This window comes from Pieris brassicae, chromosome 2 (assembly GCF_905147105.1).
Source record: "Pieris brassicae chromosome 2, ilPieBrab1.1, whole genome shotgun sequence".
Classification (NCBI taxonomy): domain Eukaryota; kingdom Metazoa; phylum Arthropoda; class Insecta; order Lepidoptera; family Pieridae; genus Pieris; species Pieris brassicae.
The window spans coordinates 21,409,587-21,432,175 of NC_059666.1; the positions used below are offsets into that span (position 1 = coordinate 21,409,587).

The 22,589-nt window shown below is 33.7% G+C and overlaps 1 protein-coding gene across 2 annotated transcripts in view; it reads right to left on the reverse strand.

Annotated features, from left to right (window-relative positions):
* Window positions 1-3,514: 3,514 nt before the first annotated feature.
* LOC123720291 (diuretic hormone class 2) overlaps window positions 3,515-22,589 on the reverse strand; it is a 43,059-nt gene continuing 23,984 nt past the window's right edge. For both annotated transcript variants that reach the window (XM_045676837.1, XM_045676838.1), the window contains exons 2-4: window positions 5,276-5,359; window positions 4,758-4,862; window positions 3,515-3,978 (exon numbers count right to left, since the gene is read on the reverse strand). In XM_045676837.1, the coding sequence (XP_045532793.1) occupies window positions 3,849-3,978; window positions 4,758-4,862; window positions 5,276-5,358 (318 nt within the window). In that variant the 5' untranslated portion in view covers window position 5,359 and the 3' untranslated portion in view covers window positions 3,515-3,848. The remainder of the gene's footprint in view (window positions 3,979-4,757; window positions 4,863-5,275; window positions 5,360-22,589) is intronic.

The following is a 22,589-nucleotide window of genomic DNA, read 5'->3' on the forward strand; positions in this document are numbered from 1 at the left end:
CTTAATTTCAGGTTGGCTTTATGAAGTCTGGTGAGCACCCGTTGCAGATTCCGTATGTGATCTTCAAAATTTCTCCCAATGATGACTACATCATCCAAGTACACTAAGCAGGCTTGTCCTATCAGTCCTGACAGTACTTTCTCCATTAGTCTTTCAAAGGTAGCAGGCGCATTGCAAAGCCCAAACGGCATAACTTTAAACTGCCATAGTCCTTTTCCAGTTGAGAACGCTGTCTTCTCTTTATGACTTGGGTCTATCTCCACCTGCCAGTACCCACTTTTCAAGTCTAAAGTTGTAAACCATTTTGCCCCACTTAAGGTATCCAAGGTGTCATCTATTCTAGGTAAGGGGTAACTGTCCTTCTTTGTGATATCGTTAAGACGACGGTAGTCGACGCAGAACCTTAAACTGTTATCCTTTTTCTTGACTAAAACTACTGGAGAGCACCAAGGGCTGGAAGATGATTCGATGACATTATGGTTTGACATTTCCGTAATCATCTTGTCTATATTTTTTTCATGTGTGACAGGTACTCGTCGCGGTCGCAAACGTATCGGTCTTTCGGTTCCAGTCTCAATTCGATGTTTAACGACACCTGTCCTTCCTAGATCTCCATCGTGTGTAGCAAACATGTCTGAAAATGACTTCAATAGTTCCTTTGCTTTCAACATTTCTCCTTTCGACAAGGATTCCTTACAGCCCTCTAATACTTCTTGAACTATATCTCGTTGTTTACTGACTGTACTATTTTCAGTGATGGATCTATAGACGTCATACCCACCCTGCAATGTATTACCTTTTAGAGAAACTACCTCATCTCTACACTTGAACGTACCGTTCTCCAAGTCAATCTTACAGTTGTAATGCTTCATGAAGTCTAAACCGATAATACAGTCATCCACGATGTCAGCAATAACCACCTTATGTCTGTATGATCTTCCCGCAATCATGAAGGTAGCGATACCTTCCCCTCGAACGGTTATGTGCTGACCAGTAGCTGTAAGGAGCTGTACATTTCCACCAGAAAGGCTTTTGTAAAATGACTTCAGAAGTTGGTATCTAATTACTGTCCGGGAAGCTCCAGTATCAAGGGTTAACTCACACCTACATCCGTTAACTTCTCCATCGATAACAATGGTATTCCCATCCTGAGTTTGAGTGATCATAACTTTTGGGGCCTTCCTTACAGAACCGGCCAGCACCCGCCCCTTGGTCCTGGCTTCTACTCGTTTCCCTGCCGCTGTTCAGCGGCAGTCACACCCGCTGCTTCCGGTTCCCCACGTCTAGTCTTTATTTCGCCTCTGAGATCTTTTTTAGGGCATGAAAACCTCATATGTCCTATTTCCCCACAGAGGTAACAGGTGGGTCCACGTTGGGAACTTGGTTTTTCCGTGACAGCCCTGATGCGGTTAGGTCGATGATCCTTGCAAAATGCTTCCACCTCCAACGCATGGGCAAGAGCATCCTTAAGGTCCTTATGGTGACCAAGGTTCACAGCCATTCGAATTTCACGGTCTCGAATACCGTCGACAAAAGCTTGAACCAACATCTTGTCTGCAACATCTGCTGAGGATGCGTAGGCCTTCCTTACCAGCTTCTCTATTTCTAGTCCCCATTTTTGCAAACTTTCATTTGTCTGTTGTATTCTATCCTTCAATTGCGCCATATAAACGTGCTCTAAATGTGCGTCTCCATACCGTGATTCTAGGGCATCTAGCAGTTGCTTCAACGTCACCTTACCTTTCTTGGTATCTAATATGGAGAGGGCTTCGTCTTGCAGTCCCAGAATAAGGGCGGTAACAGCTTGATCGTCAGTCCACCCGTTTGACTCTGCTACAGTCTCAAACTGCAGCTTGTACGCGCCCCAAGAAGATGTACCATCAAAGGGAGGCACTTTCAGATATCCAGGTGGTGCAACAGTCGTGACAACACCAGTGGTCTTCAGGCATTGGATTTCATTTTCTATTCCAAGGATACGTTTATCCTGCTTGGATAGCTTACAATCCATATCAGATTCCAAATTCTCGATTTTTTTATCTACCTGTACTTTCAGGTCACAAAGTTTTTCTCCGATACGGCGAGCCTGTTCCTCCATCATCTGATGAGCCTGCTCCTCTTGACGTCGTGCCTGCTCCTCTATCATGCGACGTGTCTGAGCCTGTTCTTCCATCACTTGGCGTGTATGTTCTTCTTGACGGCGTGCCTGGTCTTCCATTATTTGTCGTGCCTGTTCTTCTTGACGGCGTGTCTGTTCTTCAATCATTTGGCGTGTCTGTTCTTCTTGACGGCGTGCCTGTTCTTCCTGACGGCGTACCTGGTCTTCCATCATTTGCTGCAGAGCAAGGAGGATGTTGCCATCGTTACTTTCACCCATCCCGCGGTTTGTATCGAAACTTTGTCGCCGGGCGGCGTCGCGTTCTGATTGCGCCCTTGTCTGCACTCCCTCCGCAGCTGGAGACTCTGCCACAGACTCCTCTTGATTCTCCCTTGGAGTAATTGGCATGTTTCTATCCCACTTCTGACACCAAAATGTTACGAGCTAGGGGATCGGATAGAAAATGCCGTAGATTTCTTGAAGGGTTTATTTCTTGAAAAATCAATGAGGAATTTATGGGCACAAAATTAATTGCAGAGATTCACTAATAACACACAAAAACACAGTCACTAAATACTTCACTTATGCACACTTCACACAGTACTTTATCACTTATATTCACTTTATTCGCACTTTATCGCTTCGGTGTTTCTCTCGTGTAATCGCATTCAAAACTAAGTGACTAGTCGCGTTTCGGCTCGCTTATATATCCCTGGGAATAGTTCTAAACAATATTCGAGAACTTTCTAGGCGGGCTTGCTACTGAGTAGCGATTGCACAATTCTAGAACGTTCGCACTCTTTGTCTCTTTCGCACGTTGCTCCGTCCTTCTCGTACGGCGTTCTAGAGTGCTCGTCTAGTTTTGAGAAAGTTCTGATCTTCTCTCTCTCTCTCTCTCGTATCATTTCGTCCTTGTCTCACACCTAGAAAGTTCGGTCTAGAATATTCCTTCACCAAAGGGGTATAACTAGGCCTGAAAACGCCTGAAAACGGGTCTCCTGAAAACTGCACTACTCGACTACACATGTTCTGAAACCGACTGAAAAAAGGTTTCAGCTTCCTGAAAACTAGGGTAACATTATGAAAATTACAATTTTCTAATATGTGAATCATATTACAGCTTGCTGAAAAGTTCTCTAACTAGTGGAAAAATCTAGAAACATTACAGTCGACCCGTCTTCGTATCAATATGATTGAAAAGGTAATGAAACTGTCTGTACTGTTGAAGTAAAGATAAAGTAAAAATTGTATAACTTGCTTAAGAGCCCTTTACCTTACTTAATAACTTTCTATAAGCCTATATTTAGATGTTTATTACAGATTCGTTAATCAAGGAATATTCAGAAAAAGCATTTAATATACGAATATCTTTAATTCCCAACAATAGAATTTCTTATATATATTAGAATGCTTAAGTCAGCAAAGTACATATAAGCGTAATTTTTACAATTTGAAAAGCATATTTTTCAAATATTTTATATTTCTACTGTAAGACATGAAAAGAGAGAGAGAGAAGATAAATATTCACTACTTGAATTTAATTTGTACTAGGCCGATAATATACGTAAAACTCAATGTCTTGTTCAAGGTTTCCCTTGTCTCAATAAACTTAAAATCGTTGTAAAATACATATTAACACAAACATTAAACAATTTAAAGAATCATGGTTTTGATAAAACAACTAGTATAGTTATGCGAGGATTTTATAGTATTACAATTAAAAATAAATAGTTTCAGAACGCAGTATCAGTTTTTAGTGAGCGTCGCGTCGCTTTCTGCCGGGGCCTCCTGCGAAGTTAGCGGCTGCCAGACCCATCATGTGCTTAGCGTGGACTGCGCCGGAGTAGCCACGGTTCAAGCCAAGGTCTAGAGCCCGTTTCTCGCTGAAATTTTATTATTCATTATATTTAATATGAGGCCCAATTTGACTGTGATGATATCACAGGTTAGAAGTGGATTACCTAAGCTAACAGGGAAAAAGATAAAATAAACTCTAATATAACTCCAATGATTGTTAAATAATTTGAAATTTAATTTGTAATATGGGATTAAATAGCTTTAACTTAACGAGAACTGATGATCTTATGTTGAATATTAGAGACGTATAATGTAGCAATTTAAATTAATGAACGCTTTTCTGTTGTCAAATCTCAGGAGCTGAGCAATTTACATTTTAATGTCACCGTCAAACTTTAGTTATACGACGTAAGATGATATGTACATAATCCATCACAGTTACTGTCACCTATGTGTAAAATATTGACAGAAAAACGAACACAATAGCTTCTGTACTTGTGACAACAGATGGCACTAGACTAGTGGTCATGTAAGTAATTTATTAAATTGTAGTTTATATGCCTTAAAGAAAATTTATAAACTAATTAACAAAATAGGCTTGTTGTAGCAATTTACAACAATTTTCTTTTACTGTTATTGTTATCAGTTAAAGGAAGTCTATAGACCGAACAAGGTGGAGTGATATCACTACCAGAGCAGCACCTTACAGCGACGCGACCTTTAGTAATGAAGAAGAGAGTTATAGTTGTCAGAATCTTTTTATTTATCAGTACCAATTAAGGTGCTACCCACGTCGCCTATGGATTTTAAAGGAGAAATAATTTCGTAAGATATTTTGAGTATGTGTTTGATGGATGAAACATACTTAGCGATTTTACGTTCCTGTTGTAAGTAGTTATCAAGGCGGTTCAGCATGTCCATAATTTCTTCAGGTTCGTAATTGCCATCGTCCAAGTAATAGTTGCTGGGCCTGAAACGATACATTATTTTGTTAGTTTTATATGCCAACGGAAAATACTGCGTATACTACTTTATGTTTCACAGGAAGGCAAAAGAAAGTTCAGTTCAGTTCTAATTCATTCAGTCATGTTGAACTGGACCCCCCTTACGCATATAAAATAACAGTGCTATCGCACCGATTAATTAAGTAGTCTAGTACGTTTCATCACAGCGTAAACACAACTGTGAAGAAAAAGACGAAAGACTACCATAGTTAAAAGAGTGCATTTAGACAAATATAGTTTAGGCCTATAGTATTTCTATAGACAGTGCCCACGGTAGAGGGAATCCTAGTGTGAGGGCTAGTGCAGTTTCTAATTAAAATAAACATCCTTTTTTATAAAGTGTATGTAATACAGTTTTTTTCTTATTATGTATACTCACATCCTGGGGTAGGCGGAGGCTGGTATCGCCAGGAGCAAGACGCCGAGGAAGAAGATGGCAAAAAGGCAGCTAATTCGCACCATTCTGAAAATAACCATTACATATTTATTGAGATTACGTTAACGTTACGTTAATAGGACTAATTGGTACGTTCTCAATTAAAATCTCGCGGTGTTCGGGATAAATTCTTTCAGGTATAAAAATCATTCGAAAACTTGTAGAACGCATTTGCAATTCCATTTGAGCTTTTACTGGTTGTGATTTTTGCGTAATTGTGGGATATGTGTATAGCGGAAAGTTAGTATATATGAATTTTATTTTGTTATTGTAACGTGAGTCGGGTGCATGTTAGTATATATTAGTATATGTTAGTATATTATGTGTATCTCTAGTTATACTAAGTCCCAGTGGTCCTACGTTATCAAATTACATAATTCTTTATTTTTATTGTTAAATATGATTCTAATAACCTCCGGCGGGAATCAACATAATAAGAACATATAAAGATTTTATCTTAATATGTATTTTAGTTTATAAAAATATACGTAGGAATATGTGATAATTATTATAAGTTTATAAAAAAATATATTTTTAATTCCCTCTGAAAGTGTCGAGGCCTTAGCCTGTAAGGATAGTGTGTAAATAAATAAATCTTTAATGCCTTGTAATTTTTACCAAATTTGTCATTTCAATGAAATTCCACAGGACAAGTGGAACAACCATAAACATATCAATGTTCATCTATGTATGCTCTTAGTGTTGGACAATTAGCAAAGGTCTGTGCGTCAATTGAATGAGCCAGGCTAGCCTGAGTATACTCGAGACCACTCGAGTTATGCTTCGTTTATATTGCCTGTTACAGCAAGTACGCAATGAGCAATTAAGATTGAATTCCTAATTTTAAAATGTAAATGTGCATGGTAGGTAAATCAATAATTATAAAGCATAATATATAGTTTTGAAAATGTAGAATTATCTTATTCAGAGGTATTACATACACTAACCAGTGTTAGTAATTAAAAAGAGATTTCGATGAATTAGTATCAGTTATAGGCTGAATAGGGTTTCATAAATACGATACTAAGGCTTTTACAATAGCCTAATTCACTAATATACATTATTTTTGATAATTTGATATATCTAGAAAATTTCAGGGAATACGAGGTTTAAACGATCCAGTTGATATCCAGTTTTGGCTTCGAAAATTATTGTATATTTTCATACCATGGAAACGTCATGAATACTACGAATTGTAAGACTGAACTGATTGTTTGAAATCTCAATTTGAGTTCACGGCTAGAGCAGTGTTGATCTAGTAGCTATAGCGCGCGTTTCTCATGCCTGATGTCGTAGATTCGATACCCATCGATGGGCCCCAATGTGACCGGCGTGCCTTACACCCAGAAAGTCGACGGTGGGTGTCAGTCACAGAAGGTTTATCACCTTGCCTATATATTGATCACTGTGAACGTCGGTATATCGATGAGATTCTGATATATTGGACTAAACAGATCCTAATAAATGCTATTATTCTTAATATGTAATGTTTTCTTAATAGTTCTACATAGATAATATCAAAACTAGCTGGTTGTTCAAATTGCTTTCACAGTGGAAACAAAGCTTAAAAGCTTTTTGAACTCACAAGCACAGCCCTTACTGCGCAAGTTACGTAATCATTTTTTTTCTCTTTTTCAATTATTATATGCTACGATGATGAGTTGGTGCTTTGGACACTTTTCTCAAATTTCAACAGAAACCAACCTTTTTCTTTTAAGAGGCTTTTTTTTATTTTTATTGTTAAAAGCTTGCCAACGCTTGGCACACTGTTACTGATACATAACCGCAATATACTATTTTAATATGAGATACATTTATAGGCAAATATAATATACATGAAGAGATAATAAAAAAAATTAAACAAAACAATACAATTATAAAAACTAAACGAAAATCGATTTTAAAATGTCAAGGCAGCATCTATCGATATACAGACCTAGCTCGTACATCTTTTACCACTTTCTTAAAAACGTTCTTAGTTTTTTTATCAACTTACTTCCTTGTTTAACTTTTTTATTATGTGCAAAAAAAAAATCTAACATATAGTAACCGATTTATCATATAGCCAAATATCGACACCGTACTATCGACGCCTTTTTGTACGAAATTATAATTTAAAAAACAAGCTATACAAAACTTAAGAACGAAAAACCGGAAAGAATAAATTGAAATCGATCATTTGGTTGGAGGCTGATTAGATTTCATAATCCCTTATCAAGAGATGTTGATTAATTCAATCAATCACTTTTACGTGATACGAAAATGCCTTATCAAACCATCTGAATTGGGGAGAGAAAATTATCGCCGTTAAATTATTTAGTAGCATACAATTGTTTATTATAATTCTATATTATAAAATACAATAAATAAATCAATGGCTACAACCTTTTTAGGTCTGGGCCGTTTCTTCTGTATCTGTTTCATTATCATTTGTTAATCTAATAGGCAAGTAGGTGATCAGGTTTCTGTGCCTGACACATGCCGTCGACTTTTTGTGTCTAAGGCAAGCCGGTTTCCTCACGATGTTTTCCTTCACCGTTCGAGCGAATGTTAAATGCGCACATAGAAAGAAAGTCCACGACGTCAGGGATGAGCGTCGCACTCTGAAGCCGAAAGACAAGAACACAGAAACAAAAATACGTAAGCATGATTTTAAGTTGACATTTGAGGATTTATTTATTTACAATAGCTTGCCAATGCTCGGTACTGATATATTGTCACTCAAGAAAAGCAATATACGTGATTTAATGCGACAAGCACTTATAGGCAAATTATATACAATATGAAATTATAAAAACTAAGAGAAAATTGTTTTCTAAGTGTGAGGGGAGCAATTATGGATATTGACCCAACTCGTTTATCACAATGCTTAATCTAGATATCACTGAGTTTGGGCCAAAACGCTTTCTTCTGAAAGGAGGGATAATTATCCACTGGGATAATTATCCCTCCCCAAGGCAATCCCTTGTATTTGCTGTTTACTCTGGAATCAAGTGCCTAGAACGCACACGAACTTAGTAGGGAAGTATAATAAAGACAGATAATCTACAGATAAGTCCTTTTCTTTTATCATAACAGAACAATTAAACTTATTAAGACCTGTTACACCATTTCGTGTAAAACATTCAAACTAAGTATGACTAAAAAGGTTATTACAATATTGCAAAAGTTTCGTCTCCTAAACGAGTCAACAATGGATTAGAGTTTAAGGTAAATTGTAACCCTTATATTTAACTTGATTTTACTAAGCTCCAAAAACTCGACATTACCCTTAATGCGACAATTTATTTAAGACTTGTTCTTTGAGATTTACTTAGGAGTTAATTATAATCAAGATTAATATAACCATTAAATACGATATTTATAATTAGGATTGAAAAGATTCGGACCAAGACGAAATATCACCATATTATGTAATATATTGACTTATATTGATTTCCAAATTTATTCACTGATTCCAATGTATCAACAAGATATCCAGGTTGATAGTTACTTTTACCATAGAAATTCTTTATTGTGGATTTTTATTGCCAAATACTTTGAAACCTGTAACTGGGTTGCATCGTTTCAAAATATTTTAAATCTAATTAAAATTGAATTGACGTCGACTACGAAGCTGTTGCCTGCAGCTTCTTCAAAAATGAACGTTATATTTTAGTACGGTACATAACAAATTATTTATATATTTATTTCCTCAGGAACCACAGTGTCTATTGGTAAAAACCATTAAAAAATATGTTGAATAGTATTCTGTTCTCACAGAGCAGAAACCTCAACTAAACAATGACATAAGCGATTTTTCGCGTGTCACTTAATATATTCGCATTATCTTTTATCGCAGGTGGCCAATCATGCATTGACATAACCCACTCGATCTAATTAGCACGATTGCATAATCGATTACAGCTCGATCGATGGACAAATATGCCATTTATTATCACTGTAAATAGTAATTTATTATTCAGCAAATGGTAATCATATGGTGGCGCTTTGTTTTATGTTTCTGGGCTTTATTGCTTAAGCTCTCGTAATGAAAGTGTTATGAGGAATATAAAGGAAATCTGATGCGTATGCCAGGGTGTGGTCTGAGAGATTGGTATGATTTGAGAGACTTTCCAAATTCTTATACTTTTTTTTATAGTACAGGTGGCAAACTGGCAGGAGGCTCTCTGGATGTTAAGTATAACCGCCGTACATGGACACTCTCAATGCAAGAGGGCTTGCAAGTGCATTTCCGGTAAGAATTGATACGCTTTTTTCTTGAATGAGACACGACTTATTGGTCAGTATAAGCTTCTGCATATAATACGTATTCAAAATATATCACATAACAAATCAAGAATTTAATACGAAGTTTGTGAAATGAAGTTTTACCGACTGTTGATTTATGACCGTGATTTTGAACTGTTTCAAAATCAAAATATACGCAAAATTGTTTTTCTTATTCAACGGCGGTTTTCAGCACAGTGGCTGCGGTTCACAGATTATCCCCTGTTAATTTCAATTCAAAGAATGTGAATTTTTATTCAGTCCAGCCATTTCGGAAGAATGAGACCATAACCTTAATTTGATGTAGATTTTACAATTGAATAAACAATTTCAACTAAGTGTCCAACATTAAAAATAATAGGTACTTTATTAAACCAACTCCAACAATTCTCTAGAGTAAAAGTTAAAATATCTACAAGAGTTTCCGAATGAATTTTACTACTCTTTGTATAGTGCTCATATAAATTCAAACAGTCAAAAGATGGCAGCTGTGGTCGAATTATTCGAAGTAGCTGCAATTTACGTGAACACCTATTAACCTTAAATACTTTTTGATTGTCCACATTAAACAGGTGGAATTGTGTTAAAACATCTGTCTTGTCTGTATTAAAAAACTAATTTTGCATATATATTTTTATATACGTTACAGAATGTTTTACCTTCTACATATAGGTATTGTTTTTTGTCACATGGTGGAGATGAACAGATACTACCTCCTTGGTTTAGTTTGTAAATTAAAGTATATATGTATTGTATACCCTTAAAGTCTTCAAGGCTTTAAACTTAATTTTAAGTTTTTATTTATTTCTATATAATTATTTCATCTTAACAGTTAATAATACCTACACCGAACACATAATATATATATATATGTATGTACCTATGTAACTAATTGTGTGCGCGTGGTACATACGAAAGTTGAGATTTCCGCCTCAGGTTGGTAATTAAGAAGTCGTAGCTGATCACGTCTACCCCAAATCCAACAAGCAGATTTTTATGTGTAATTGAAATTTACGTTTGCAAATGACATCGTGAGAAAACCGGCATATAATAAAAATTAACAGACCTAACTCTGGAACCAGCACTGTGCAAATCTTCATTGTCCCACATTTCACTGCGATTGTATGCTGTATGTTATATTTTTCCACTTTCAAATCTCATCTCCTAGACTCCTACACCTACACTCTATTAAAAATGCAAAGCGCAGAGTCATACAGACTTGACACAGAAATGTATGGGCAACAACCCTTGTTTTAGTATTCTTTACATTGTACATTGTGAACGTGTCTGGTTGCCCCGCTCTGAGATTACAATATTCTAGAATATAAGAATAAAACCTAAACGTGTGGTAATTTTCACTTTAAAGTTGGCAAATATCTGTGAGCTGTTTCAGTTTAATAGAGACTTGCGACATAAAGTTCCAAGCAATGAAATTATTCGAGAAAAGCAAGCACGTACAGGAAAATTTATTAAAAAGTACAAGACTTTCTATAAATACTCTAAGCCTTCTTATTCATATAAAATAATCAATCGAATTATAATGAAGTATGTATAGAATCACCAGAATAACGGTCACCTATCTGCATAAAATTTAGTTTTTGTTATTTACATTACATGTGAATCTCTTGACAGAAGCAAAGTGACACATTTTCTATGAAATTACGGAATTTAAATCATGTGTTCGGGAATAAATGGATATTATACATTTCATATTTATCAGAATATTTTGTTTATATAAAGAACTAGCTGCCGAACATTTTTTACAGTTATTTCTAAAAAAAAATTCCAAAAGATTTTCTCTGATCAACATATCAGTAGGATTTTTTGTAATCAGTCTAGAAAATAATTTTGCATAACATATTAAAAATAGAAATCTTTTCTCAAAGGACTTTGATGGATTTTTCCTTTCCTAGGGGCTTTTAAGATGTGTAGGTACAGAAAAATCTGAATATATAATAAGTACTTTAAATAGAACATTGCTTTCATGCATTTTTCATTTTATTAATAATAAAATGTTATTTTATTAACATTTTCCGTATTCTATTTGTTGCAATATCGTTACGTATTCACTAATCCGAGATGGGCTTGAGATCATAATTTATCATACTTAGAATAGGGGTTTGATTGATAGGGGTAGCGCTTAGCAAACACCATACACTAGCGATCAGGCATATACAGCGTAACTGTTTCACTCGGATTGTCTTCATTAGCATCGATTTTCAGACAGAAAAATTGTTTGTGTGTGTTCATAAGACATTATTAAATACATATTTACAAATAGTTTTCAATATAATAAAAATAAATAAGTGGCTACAACCTTTTTAGGTTTTACACTCAGATTTCTGTATTTGTGTCATTATCATTTGTCAATCTAATAGGCAAGTAGGTGATCAGCCTCCTTTGCACACACGTCCTCCATTTTTTGAGAGGCAAGCCGGTTTCCTCACGATGTTTTCCTTCATCTTTCGAGCGAATGCTAAATGCGCACATAGAGACAAAGTGCATTGGTGCACAGCCGGGGATCGAATCTACGACCTAAAGAATGAGAGTCACACGCTGAAGCCACTAGGCCAATACTGCTCATAATAATAATAACAGCCTTTTATTTCAGATAATTTTACACATACATTTCTATCTCATTCATTTTAGGTATCTGTGTGCCCCTTTTTGGCAAAGGTCTTCTCCAAATTCCTATATTCGTGTTTACATTGTACCCTTTGTTTCCTTAATCGTTATCCACTTTTTCGTTTATTGGACCTTAGGCAATAATTTAGTACTTTCTTGCTCCACTTTTCTGTTCCTGCCATGTGTTTAGGATAAAGAGTGTTATTTTAAGTAATTAAATTCCAATTTATGTATATTCCTCAAATACTTTTTAGTGTTCAAAATAATTCTAAGAATATTAAACCACTTATTAGTTTTTGACAATGTTACTAGGGTTTCATAAGCTCGGAAGGTTAAAGATTCTGTGCGAGCGTACAGATCTGACATTGAATGTTATGAGTTTGAGAAGATCTGAACAAGTTAATTAATGTACGAAAATTTTTCTTAAGTGTTCTTAGTAATCATAGCAGACCAAAAAGAAGGTGGTCTGATGACTTGATAGAAATAGCAGAAAAATACTGGCAGACGACTGGAAAGACACCTGGAAACGGTTGGAGGAGGCCTTCGCCAAAATGTGTGACATAAATACTAAGAACATTTGAAATGTAACAAATTACACAAAAAAAGTTACAATCTAGCCTATACAATAATTATGGCTAATAAGTAATATAATTATATATAATTAATTAATTAATTATATAATTGACTTAATTTTCTACAATACTATTGAATAGCTTCAACTAAGGTAATGTTCATTAATGGTCTTAGGGTTTTATAATATTTTTAAACTATGTTCGTGTGTCCCTACAATAGTGTTAGTAAATCAAAAGGTTTAGTTCTTAAGAGGTCTTATTCCTGTTGTACCAAGAATTTGAGCTAAGTCAAAAGATTTCACCGGCAAAGGCAATCTTAAGGATATAGAATTAAAATCAGAGCAAAAGTCAGTTTTTCGTAAAAATTTCAGTTTTGGTTGATTAACTAAAACTTTGACTAAACTCGCTTCGTCATATATACATACAAGTACGAGTAAAACATTAACTAAGGCCGGCACAAGCCTCCTGCCAATGTGGCTGTCCATGGGCGTCGGTATCACTTAATAACAGTTGAGCCTCCTGCTCGTTTGCCTCGTAAAGCAAATCAAAATTGTCTATAAAGTTTTTTTACCTAAGGGAGTCTGTATCGATGTTCGTAACTCAATAACTATTAGAGTTCTTACACGAACTTCAGAAACTAATTACGTGTGAACTTTTCAAAAGCGATAGTTTGACTGACTTGGCGGATATTCAGATAACGGAGATACATCAATCTATACCAATATTAAACTTGAAAGAGAGACTTTTTATTTTTGAATGACTCTCACCTCAGGTTTTCTGAGGTTTGATCTCCGGCTGTGCACCAATGGACTTTCATTATATGTTCGCATTTAACATAGACACGCATAGCTGGAACGGTAAAAGAAAACATGGCGAGAAAACCGGCTTGCCCAAAAATGTGTGTCTTCTGTGCATGACACACGTCATCGATTACCTCCTATTAGATTGACAAATGATCATGTAACAGATACAAAAATATAAGGACCAGAACTGAAAATATATATTCATTTATTTTAATTTAGTTATCAATCTGTGTTTCTTCGTGTTATGTCATGATTTCATATGCAAAAACATTTTTAGTACGTATGTTACTTATCAAACTTGAAATAAGATTTAAAATAGGCTTTATATCAAAAAAAGTTAAAACTCAGACCTGTTTTACGCCAATATAGCTGGTATCTCAGGCCTCAGTATTGCACAGGGTTGCCAAAGACAAGGGGGGATGGAGGAAGATATGCTACACCAACATGACTTTCAGTAATGAAGAATACGACTAAAGATGTTATCTTAAACTTTTGTTAATAAATCGGTTAAATGCAGTTAACTGAAAGTTAGAAGAAAACTGAATGCACTCGGGATTAATTACTTTCGACTAGTTCATAGAAGTCTTAAAGTTTGTACTAATAAATTTCAATTACCAAGCGCCTGCAAAGAATCGCTTGTAAAGCACGAACGAACATTAAAGTTATATATTGAGGAAAACTTCTGGATGTGTATAAAAGTTAATCCTGTTATGTTTTTGAGAACTATATATGTAAGTCTATGTAATTTATGATCTTACTCTAGAGACACAGTTATTTAAAAAAAGATTCGAAGGAAAAAGTATTCCTTTTTTGAAATCCTCATACATATGCTATACAGCGTGTAAGTGGAATTAAAATTTTCTTTTTAAATGTTTGAAAATCGAAAATTGAAAATTTAAGTTATGTTGACTTACTCGAGCTTTTTATATATCAATTAAAAACTTTTGAATTAAGAATTCAGCGTTTATAATTGATGTTAAAAATACATTACGAAGTTCCTTAATACATTTGACTACGAGGAAGCAGAAATTATACTGTAATTTTAGGACTATTTTATAAGACCGATAAACAAGAATTTTATGGAGCAAACTTTATGAGCTGGTAAAATCTTGTCTATTTTAGTAACAGCTTTAGCAGGCTTATTTTGTACGTTACAGTTGTAATACACGATGTTAAAAGATGGACGATATTCCAAAGTTATTTAATTCTAATATTTATTTGCTAATTCTTGAAGCATGTCCCATTATTAAAAACAAATTTTAATGAGATCCTTTTAAGGTATCTATCACAGAGCAAACACATCTTGAGAGAATTAGGGTAGATAGAGAGAAACGCTGACGTTATTGTCGTTGATATCACATAAATATGCTTTAAATGTATTATAAATACACAATGCAACTTAACATTCAAGTGGCTTGAATTACTTGAATTCCTCGCAACCCTTTCGGGTTGTTTACAAAAAATTATCCCAATTTTTTACTTGTATTTCTACTATATATCATTGTAAAACAAATACGTATCTTCTGTTGCTACAGAATAAGAACGATACATTGATAATTCAAATGTCCCACGTACAGGCGATAAATACAATTTTGTTTTTCGTGATCTCGTTTTCAGCAGCAGCGATAGCAGCGATTTTTGCAGTTAGGTTGCGAGGGTGAGACAAGTACAATTTTATTTCGTTGACTTTAATGAGGCAAATAGTCCCTATAACTATTTTTTTTAAGAAATCAACTTTGACGTAGCTCACAGACTGTTTGTTAAATTTTTTTATGAATAATAATGTAAAATCTATAGTTGTAAATATGTAAGCACTATGTATCTATATAATAATTTAGTTATATGCATTGTGTTTTTAAAATAACATGGGCCTATTTTATTTTAGTATACTAGTTTTTGTTGTAGGTCTAGGTATTCACATATAATTATCAAATCAATGAATACAAAATATTGTAAAACTATTTTAAATGAGTAAATATGGAGTTTCTTGCATTCTCCATTCTTTACGATATGAAAATATTTTTAACTTTTAATTTTGACTTTCAAACGTGGCTTTTTAATAGGCCCAACTGAAATAAATGTCATGACTTATCTTATTCAAAACTATTTATTTATTTACACTTCATTTCTATGAATATACATAAAAATAACAGGTTACATATATTATTACCCAATGGGCTTATCGGTAAGAAAGGCTTTTAAAATATTTTACAAATTATTTTTGCTATAATATTTTGGTTTTATTTCAAAATATTACTTGTATAATTCAGCTAAAGAGTTCGTATTGCTTAAAGCATTATTGGGGCGTATAGAAAAACAATTTTTGTCTTGAATTATGAATTTATTGAGTTTGACAACATAACGTTACGTCTGATTAAACATAGAAGAACTCGCGACGCGAGAACTGACACATTTGCTTATTATTTCAACCAATCAGAACGGACACCGTCAATAGTCTTGTCATTTAACAATTTGGCAGTTGATAATGACAAGTGACGTAATGGAAATGCGTAAACCTGTATGTAGTATTTGGATAGTTTCCACAGATTAACTATTCAATTATCTTTTTAATTTTTAAATAGCTGTTTTTCTTAACCCAAGTATAGGTAGATAATATTCAGATGAAAGAACATTGTGGGGACCGTACACGATAGCTTTGTATTGTTCTGCCTCACAATGAACATGCCAACGATATCAGTTATCTATTCTTTGAACTCTTTGCGTTAACATAAACAAACAAGAATAGACTGTACTTTTGGTAAAATGTTTAATGGAATATTAGGCAGGAAGCCTTTTACATTACCATTTATTTATTCAGTATTATTATAGTCAACATGAATTATACAAGAAAATACAATTTTACTTAACATGTAGCCAAAGATTGAATAAATAGTGTACAAAAAGGTTCCATTTACGAAAGGAAAACGTCAATAAAAACTATGTTGTTTATTTTGTGCTTTGAAATAGTATATCTTGCTATATATGTGTCGTTATATATTGTCTGTTGTTGCATAAATAGATGTTAAGTTTAAATGTATATAAACCTCATATAGATATATAGTAAACTGTTTAAATATCTATAAACCCTTCCTCAGGGTATGTCAGAGTCGATAGCGCGCTGTGTATGACTTGACTCTTACCTCTACTACACACAATTTAATATATTAATGTATTGAAGTTTACCACATCATTCATAATGCTATATTTATAGTATATGTTACAAGCGATCTTTAATAAAACTGTATGTTACAATTTTGGTAAACATAATTGTCGTATATGTTACAATAAGTATATATATATATAAATTTCCAGCAAAACAGTAAATTAGGTATAGGCACTTTTGCACAGTGCTTTATTTAAAATTGATCAGCCCATTACCGAATATATCTAAGTTTCATTATCGAAATCACCTCTGAGCGATTTCTACATCAGTTTTTGCCGCGCAACACCACTATGTGGAACCAGCTGCCCACTGAAGTATTTCCGAACGAATTCCACTTCCTTCAAGAAAAGAGCGTACCAATTCTTGAAAGGCCGGCAACGCCCTTGCAAGCCTTCTAGCAATGTCCATGGGCGGCAGTATCACTTAACATCAAATGAGCCTCCTGCCCGCTTGCCTTCTATTACATAAAAAAGACCCAGATAAGTACTGTTTAATCCGTCATAATCGCGTTATTATAATAAATAATATTAGGAAGATAAACAGGAAGTAAGGAAAACATGTAGGCATAATACTGGCGTGAAAATTTCACGAAACATGACATAAAATGGAATTTTCCAGAATCTCCCCACGCGTCAATAAATCAGAAAGTGATTGATTATCCCTCTCATATGGTAAGCAATTTTCTCTTATTTTTTTAATGAAAAAGGAGACACACGGGCAGGAGGCTCAACTTATGTTTAGTGATCTCGACTCCCATGGACACTCAATGCCAAAGGGCTCGCGAGTGCACTGCCGGCCTTTCAAGAATTGTTACGCTCTTTTCTTAAGGGACCCAAAGTCGAATTGTTTCGGAAATACTTCAGTAGGTTAGTAGGTTCCACATAGTTTTTGTAACAATATTTATGTATGTAAAATGTATGAAAATAAAATTCGTTGAATTAATAAGCAAAACACAACCATTGTACTGGTATATCTTCGACAATTTAGATTTATTGAGTTGGTTTGTCGGTTTTTTTTAATATCAATCTAAATGTATCTTATGTTGGTTAGTTCCAAACTTTTAATCTGAAAGTTCTGAATTTGAATTTTGGCAAACAAAAAACACTTTTGTTCAAAAGTGTTTATTATTAATATTACTAATTAAATCGTGTCTGCCTTATCGCACAATACGAATGTCATAGAGTAATGTGTCTTATAAGTTAAAAACAAGTCTGCTAAGAATCTAAATAACATCTTTAATACCTTTTTATAATATAATACAAGGTGCTTTCCTCGCTCAATGAATAATTATCGCAATACAGCACGGAAAGGTACAGTGCTACAGTTCAAACATTTAAATTTGTTTTTACTTTCTATTCATTAATTATTGAAGTGAAACTTCTTTAAAACATACCGTCACATTTTTCCGTTACGCGCCATCTTTTTCTTGTCCTTACCACGGTTACCATTAATAGCAAAAATATATTATAACGATAACAATGATAGTAATAATTCTATTACAATTAATGAAATTCTGTTATAATCTTAGTAATAATAAGGTAAAATGATATAATTGTATTATTTATATTCATGTCTATGACAATAAAATCCTTTTGTTAAACTTTATCCAATTTAACTTTATTTAACCAATTTCTGTAAAGTTGCATATAGTAGATAATTTTTCGAAAAATAAGGTTATAAAGAATTTTCATTTCTTACGTGTGTACACTAGTACACGCACACATTTTTTAATGAATATATAGCTTAAGAATATTACTGTATATTTGTGTATTCGAAATAAATATCTGTCTTTTTATTTATTAAAGTATTTTTATATCATAGACGTTTCATAAAAAATTGAATCTCGTTGAATTTATGTAGCGATTTCACAAAAAATATTTACAAGAGAAAATTGCCTGTTAAATGTACACGCAATCCCATTAGCAATGAGTTATTACCGTATTATCATATTCAGCAACAACATATAGAAATTTGTTTCTTTAATATATAAATAATATTCATAGTTAGGGGTTGTTCAAATTAATCTAGACCGAGCCTGAGTGGTTATGAAATGAAATATACACATAAAAAAGATCAGTGTTTTGGTCTCGATATCCACAGCTTCCCATTTGCTTTTCATAAATATTATATATTACATATCAAATTGAGAGAAATTGTATTTTTTATGTATATAAATAGCATTGTATAAGTGTGCCAAACTTTTGTGAATAAAAATGAAAACAACATGTTAGGCCTGACCACAACTTTCAGGTTTAATAAATAAGGCCTTCCTTATTTAGTTTTCCTTCACCGTACGAATATGTGTTAATTTGGTACTAGGAAAGAAAAATACATTGGTACACATTTCGGGATACGATATCAACTCACTTCTACATTAAATCATATATGAGAAAAAGATGGCGTTACAACTCAAGGTAGCCTACTAGCCTCAGAAAAAAATATTTTTAAATATAATAGAAGACAAACAGCTCACATGAAGTGATACCACCGGCCAGAAAGTGTGGCCAGAAGTGGCCAGAAAGTGTGGCCAGAAGTGGCCATCACATGTGCGTTGCCGGCCTTTTAATAATTCGTACGTTCTTTTCTTGAAGGACCCTAACCGTGGTGGAGCGCAGCAAATCTGCCTTTACACACGCTCAGTTGTGGAACGACGGACGCCAAGGTGATACGGATGGTGATGACATAATATCAAAGGAAACACTTAATCACTAGGCTTACTAACTATTTCATAATTATAGTACGTTAAGAAATAAGACGCATTAAAGAGATATCTTAAAACATAACAATTGCTTATCGAAAATGTTAATTAAAATCCATTATTACAAGCCACAAAGAGAAAATTACTAACAGAGTTGGAAGTAATTTGAGAAAATGTTCCTATTTGTAAAATTAATCTAAAAACAAAAGCCGCTTGCCGCTATGATTCAGAATTTAAAAACGATTGTGTTTTTATTGCTGAACCAACTGTTATTGTAAAGGAAAAATGTGAGATTACATTCAGGCCACTGCATGTTTATCTTGCGCAGTCCTGCTTTTTCACGAATTTTTTAAACGTTTTTGACAATCATTAGGGTTTTTTTGATTTGATTTGATTAGGGAACAACATTGATTCGAATATGAGGTTTTTAGTTATTTATTTACTTCAAATTAAAATAAAAAATATCGTCAACTATAGACTAAAAATATTTGATAAATATTATACGCACGCTAGCAAGTGTAACCTTTTGTAGTAAAATAAATAATGGTTTTAAATTTTCATTTACTCACATTATAAAGTAGGAATGAAGTGAAAAGTAAAAAGATTTACACATTCATATCTGCACAACATTCAGATAATAAATATTTAGTAGTCTGTGGAACTTAAATATTTTTTTTATTGATAAAAAAAAACCAGCCAGTATTACACCCAAAAAGTATTTACATATTTTTCATACTACTGCAATTTCAAACCTACAACATAAAGGATTAATGGTCCTTTTCGAACAATACTGATTTGTATGACAAGGGTGGCCGCAAAGGACAAGATAAAGCTTTGACATAAATTGTATTGAATTCCTTCGTTATCTGCGTTTTCTACAAAAATTGGATTACTATTTGAATACTCGAGTATAAACGAAATTGTGAGCGATATCGTCAAGTTATGAATATGTAATTTAACTATTTTTCTTTACTGGAGGAACACGTGATGTTAAATGATACACCCGCCCACAAACACATACACTCTCACAAAACTTCTCGAATCACTAAACGATAGACTCGTATTATATTTATGAGATTGTAACTCGAGAATTAATTGTTTAAAAGTATTATTTATTTATTAATAACCAGTGAGAGATTACTATTTTCTAGATTAAGTTCTTGGTTCTATCGTTAGTTGCTTACCTATACCTTCATGTGCATACGAGCCGGAGGTGCTACGTTTCATAACCATAATACCATTAGCTTATGCATTAGGAACAATTGAAGTAAGTAGAACATGTCAAATCGCTTTTAAGAATTAGTTTTAAAGACGTTAGTTTCAGTTACTATAAAGAAACTGACGTACCAATTCTACTTAAGGTCCTTTATGATAAAAGCGTACCAATTCCTAAAAGGCCGGCAACGCACTTGCGAGCACGCAGAAAATTAACGAGCAGTGTGAGTGTCCATTGGCGGTGGATTACCTTATCATCAGGTGAGCCTAAGTAAACATTACACGCCCAAGGAGGAAATTAAGTCTGTGAAATATGCTTAATTAAAATAGGCCATAATGATCCTGTCAAAAACGTTACTACTCAAACAGTTATAAATTTTACATATATAAGTAACAATTAAGTTCCAAAGGGACAGACAATTCAATAAGCTCACGTGTGTAAAAGAAGTGGAGCTATCGTGTTGAAGGTAAACTAACTTCATAAGCCTTTAGGCTGAGGGATCACCCTTATCTATTGGACTTACAACTTCCTTCATGCTTCTGACATAATTTCGAAAGTAATTTACGTACTAACGTTATACATTAAGTGATAACTACCTATATGTTCATGCTATAGAAAATAATAAGGAAAGTAGGACTTGTTAATTTAGTGTAATAGCTGAAAGAATAAAGATCACCGAAGCTGCAGAAATCTTAAACTAAAAACTGAATATGTTAGATTATTTATTATTAATACTAAAACCCTCGTAACTAAATATCTTGAAAGTCAACCTGTAAATTTAAATTAAAGGCTTATCGGTATTCAACACGTGCCAAATATAAGTTAAGCTAACTCCAGCCTAATAGAGTTACGTAACGAAGTATGTATCCTAACTTTTTAATGCTACACGCTAAAAGTTGTTAGTCGTAAGGACTTGTGTATAGTTAGTGACCAATTCGAAAAATACACACCCTCAAAACAATCAGAGGCGCTACAACCTTTTTAGGTTCTGTATCTGTTTTATGATCATTTGTCAATGTAATAGGCAAGTTGGCCTATCACACGCCGTCGACTTTTTGTGTCTAAGGCAAGCCGGTTTCCTCACGATGTTTTCCTTCACCGTTCGAGCAAATGTTAAATGCATATAGAAAGAAATTCATTGGTGCACAGCCGGGGATTGAACCTATAACCTCAGGGATGAGATTCAAACATTCTTCAAAAGGTTCATTATAAAATAATTCCTTAATATAATGATTTTGTACTTGTATTGATTCTGTTAATAACAATAATATATTCCTATATTTATAAACAACATGAACTTTCCACTATACTGATTTTTCTTGTTTTGGAGTGTCCTAGAACTAATTAAAAATAAATAAGAGTTATTACTTGCTTTAGGATTTGATATAAATAATAATAATATTTAGGTAGATAATAATAAAAGATAAGGAATAAAAAAATCAATACTTTCAAATAAGGTTTATAAAGTATTATTGAAATTGTTAGATAGATCTGAATTAAATGTGTTTGTGTATGATTCGTATTAATAGTGTGTAATAATTGCAATATTTTAATAAGGGTTAAGTTCAAGATGTACTTTAGTATGTCAAGACTAGTGAAGACGACTACAAGATATATCGTTTAAACTCAAGTGGTTCTTTGACATCCGCTTACGATTAACCAAGCTCATATAATATAATTATAGTACATGTAAAAACTGTTTCTACCTATAAAAACATAAAGTATCTGTGAAATGTCAACCGCAAAATTTGGCGAGTGAAGTTTATGCATGAATAAGTTTCCCGCGTTTGATCATCTTGGTCACAGACTATGAGAAGCGTTTAAGGCATTCCTTTAGCCATATTGAATTATCTATGCTTTGCAGAATTTAAGCGGTTTCAAAGTGACCAAAGTGTATTATATTCTGAATTT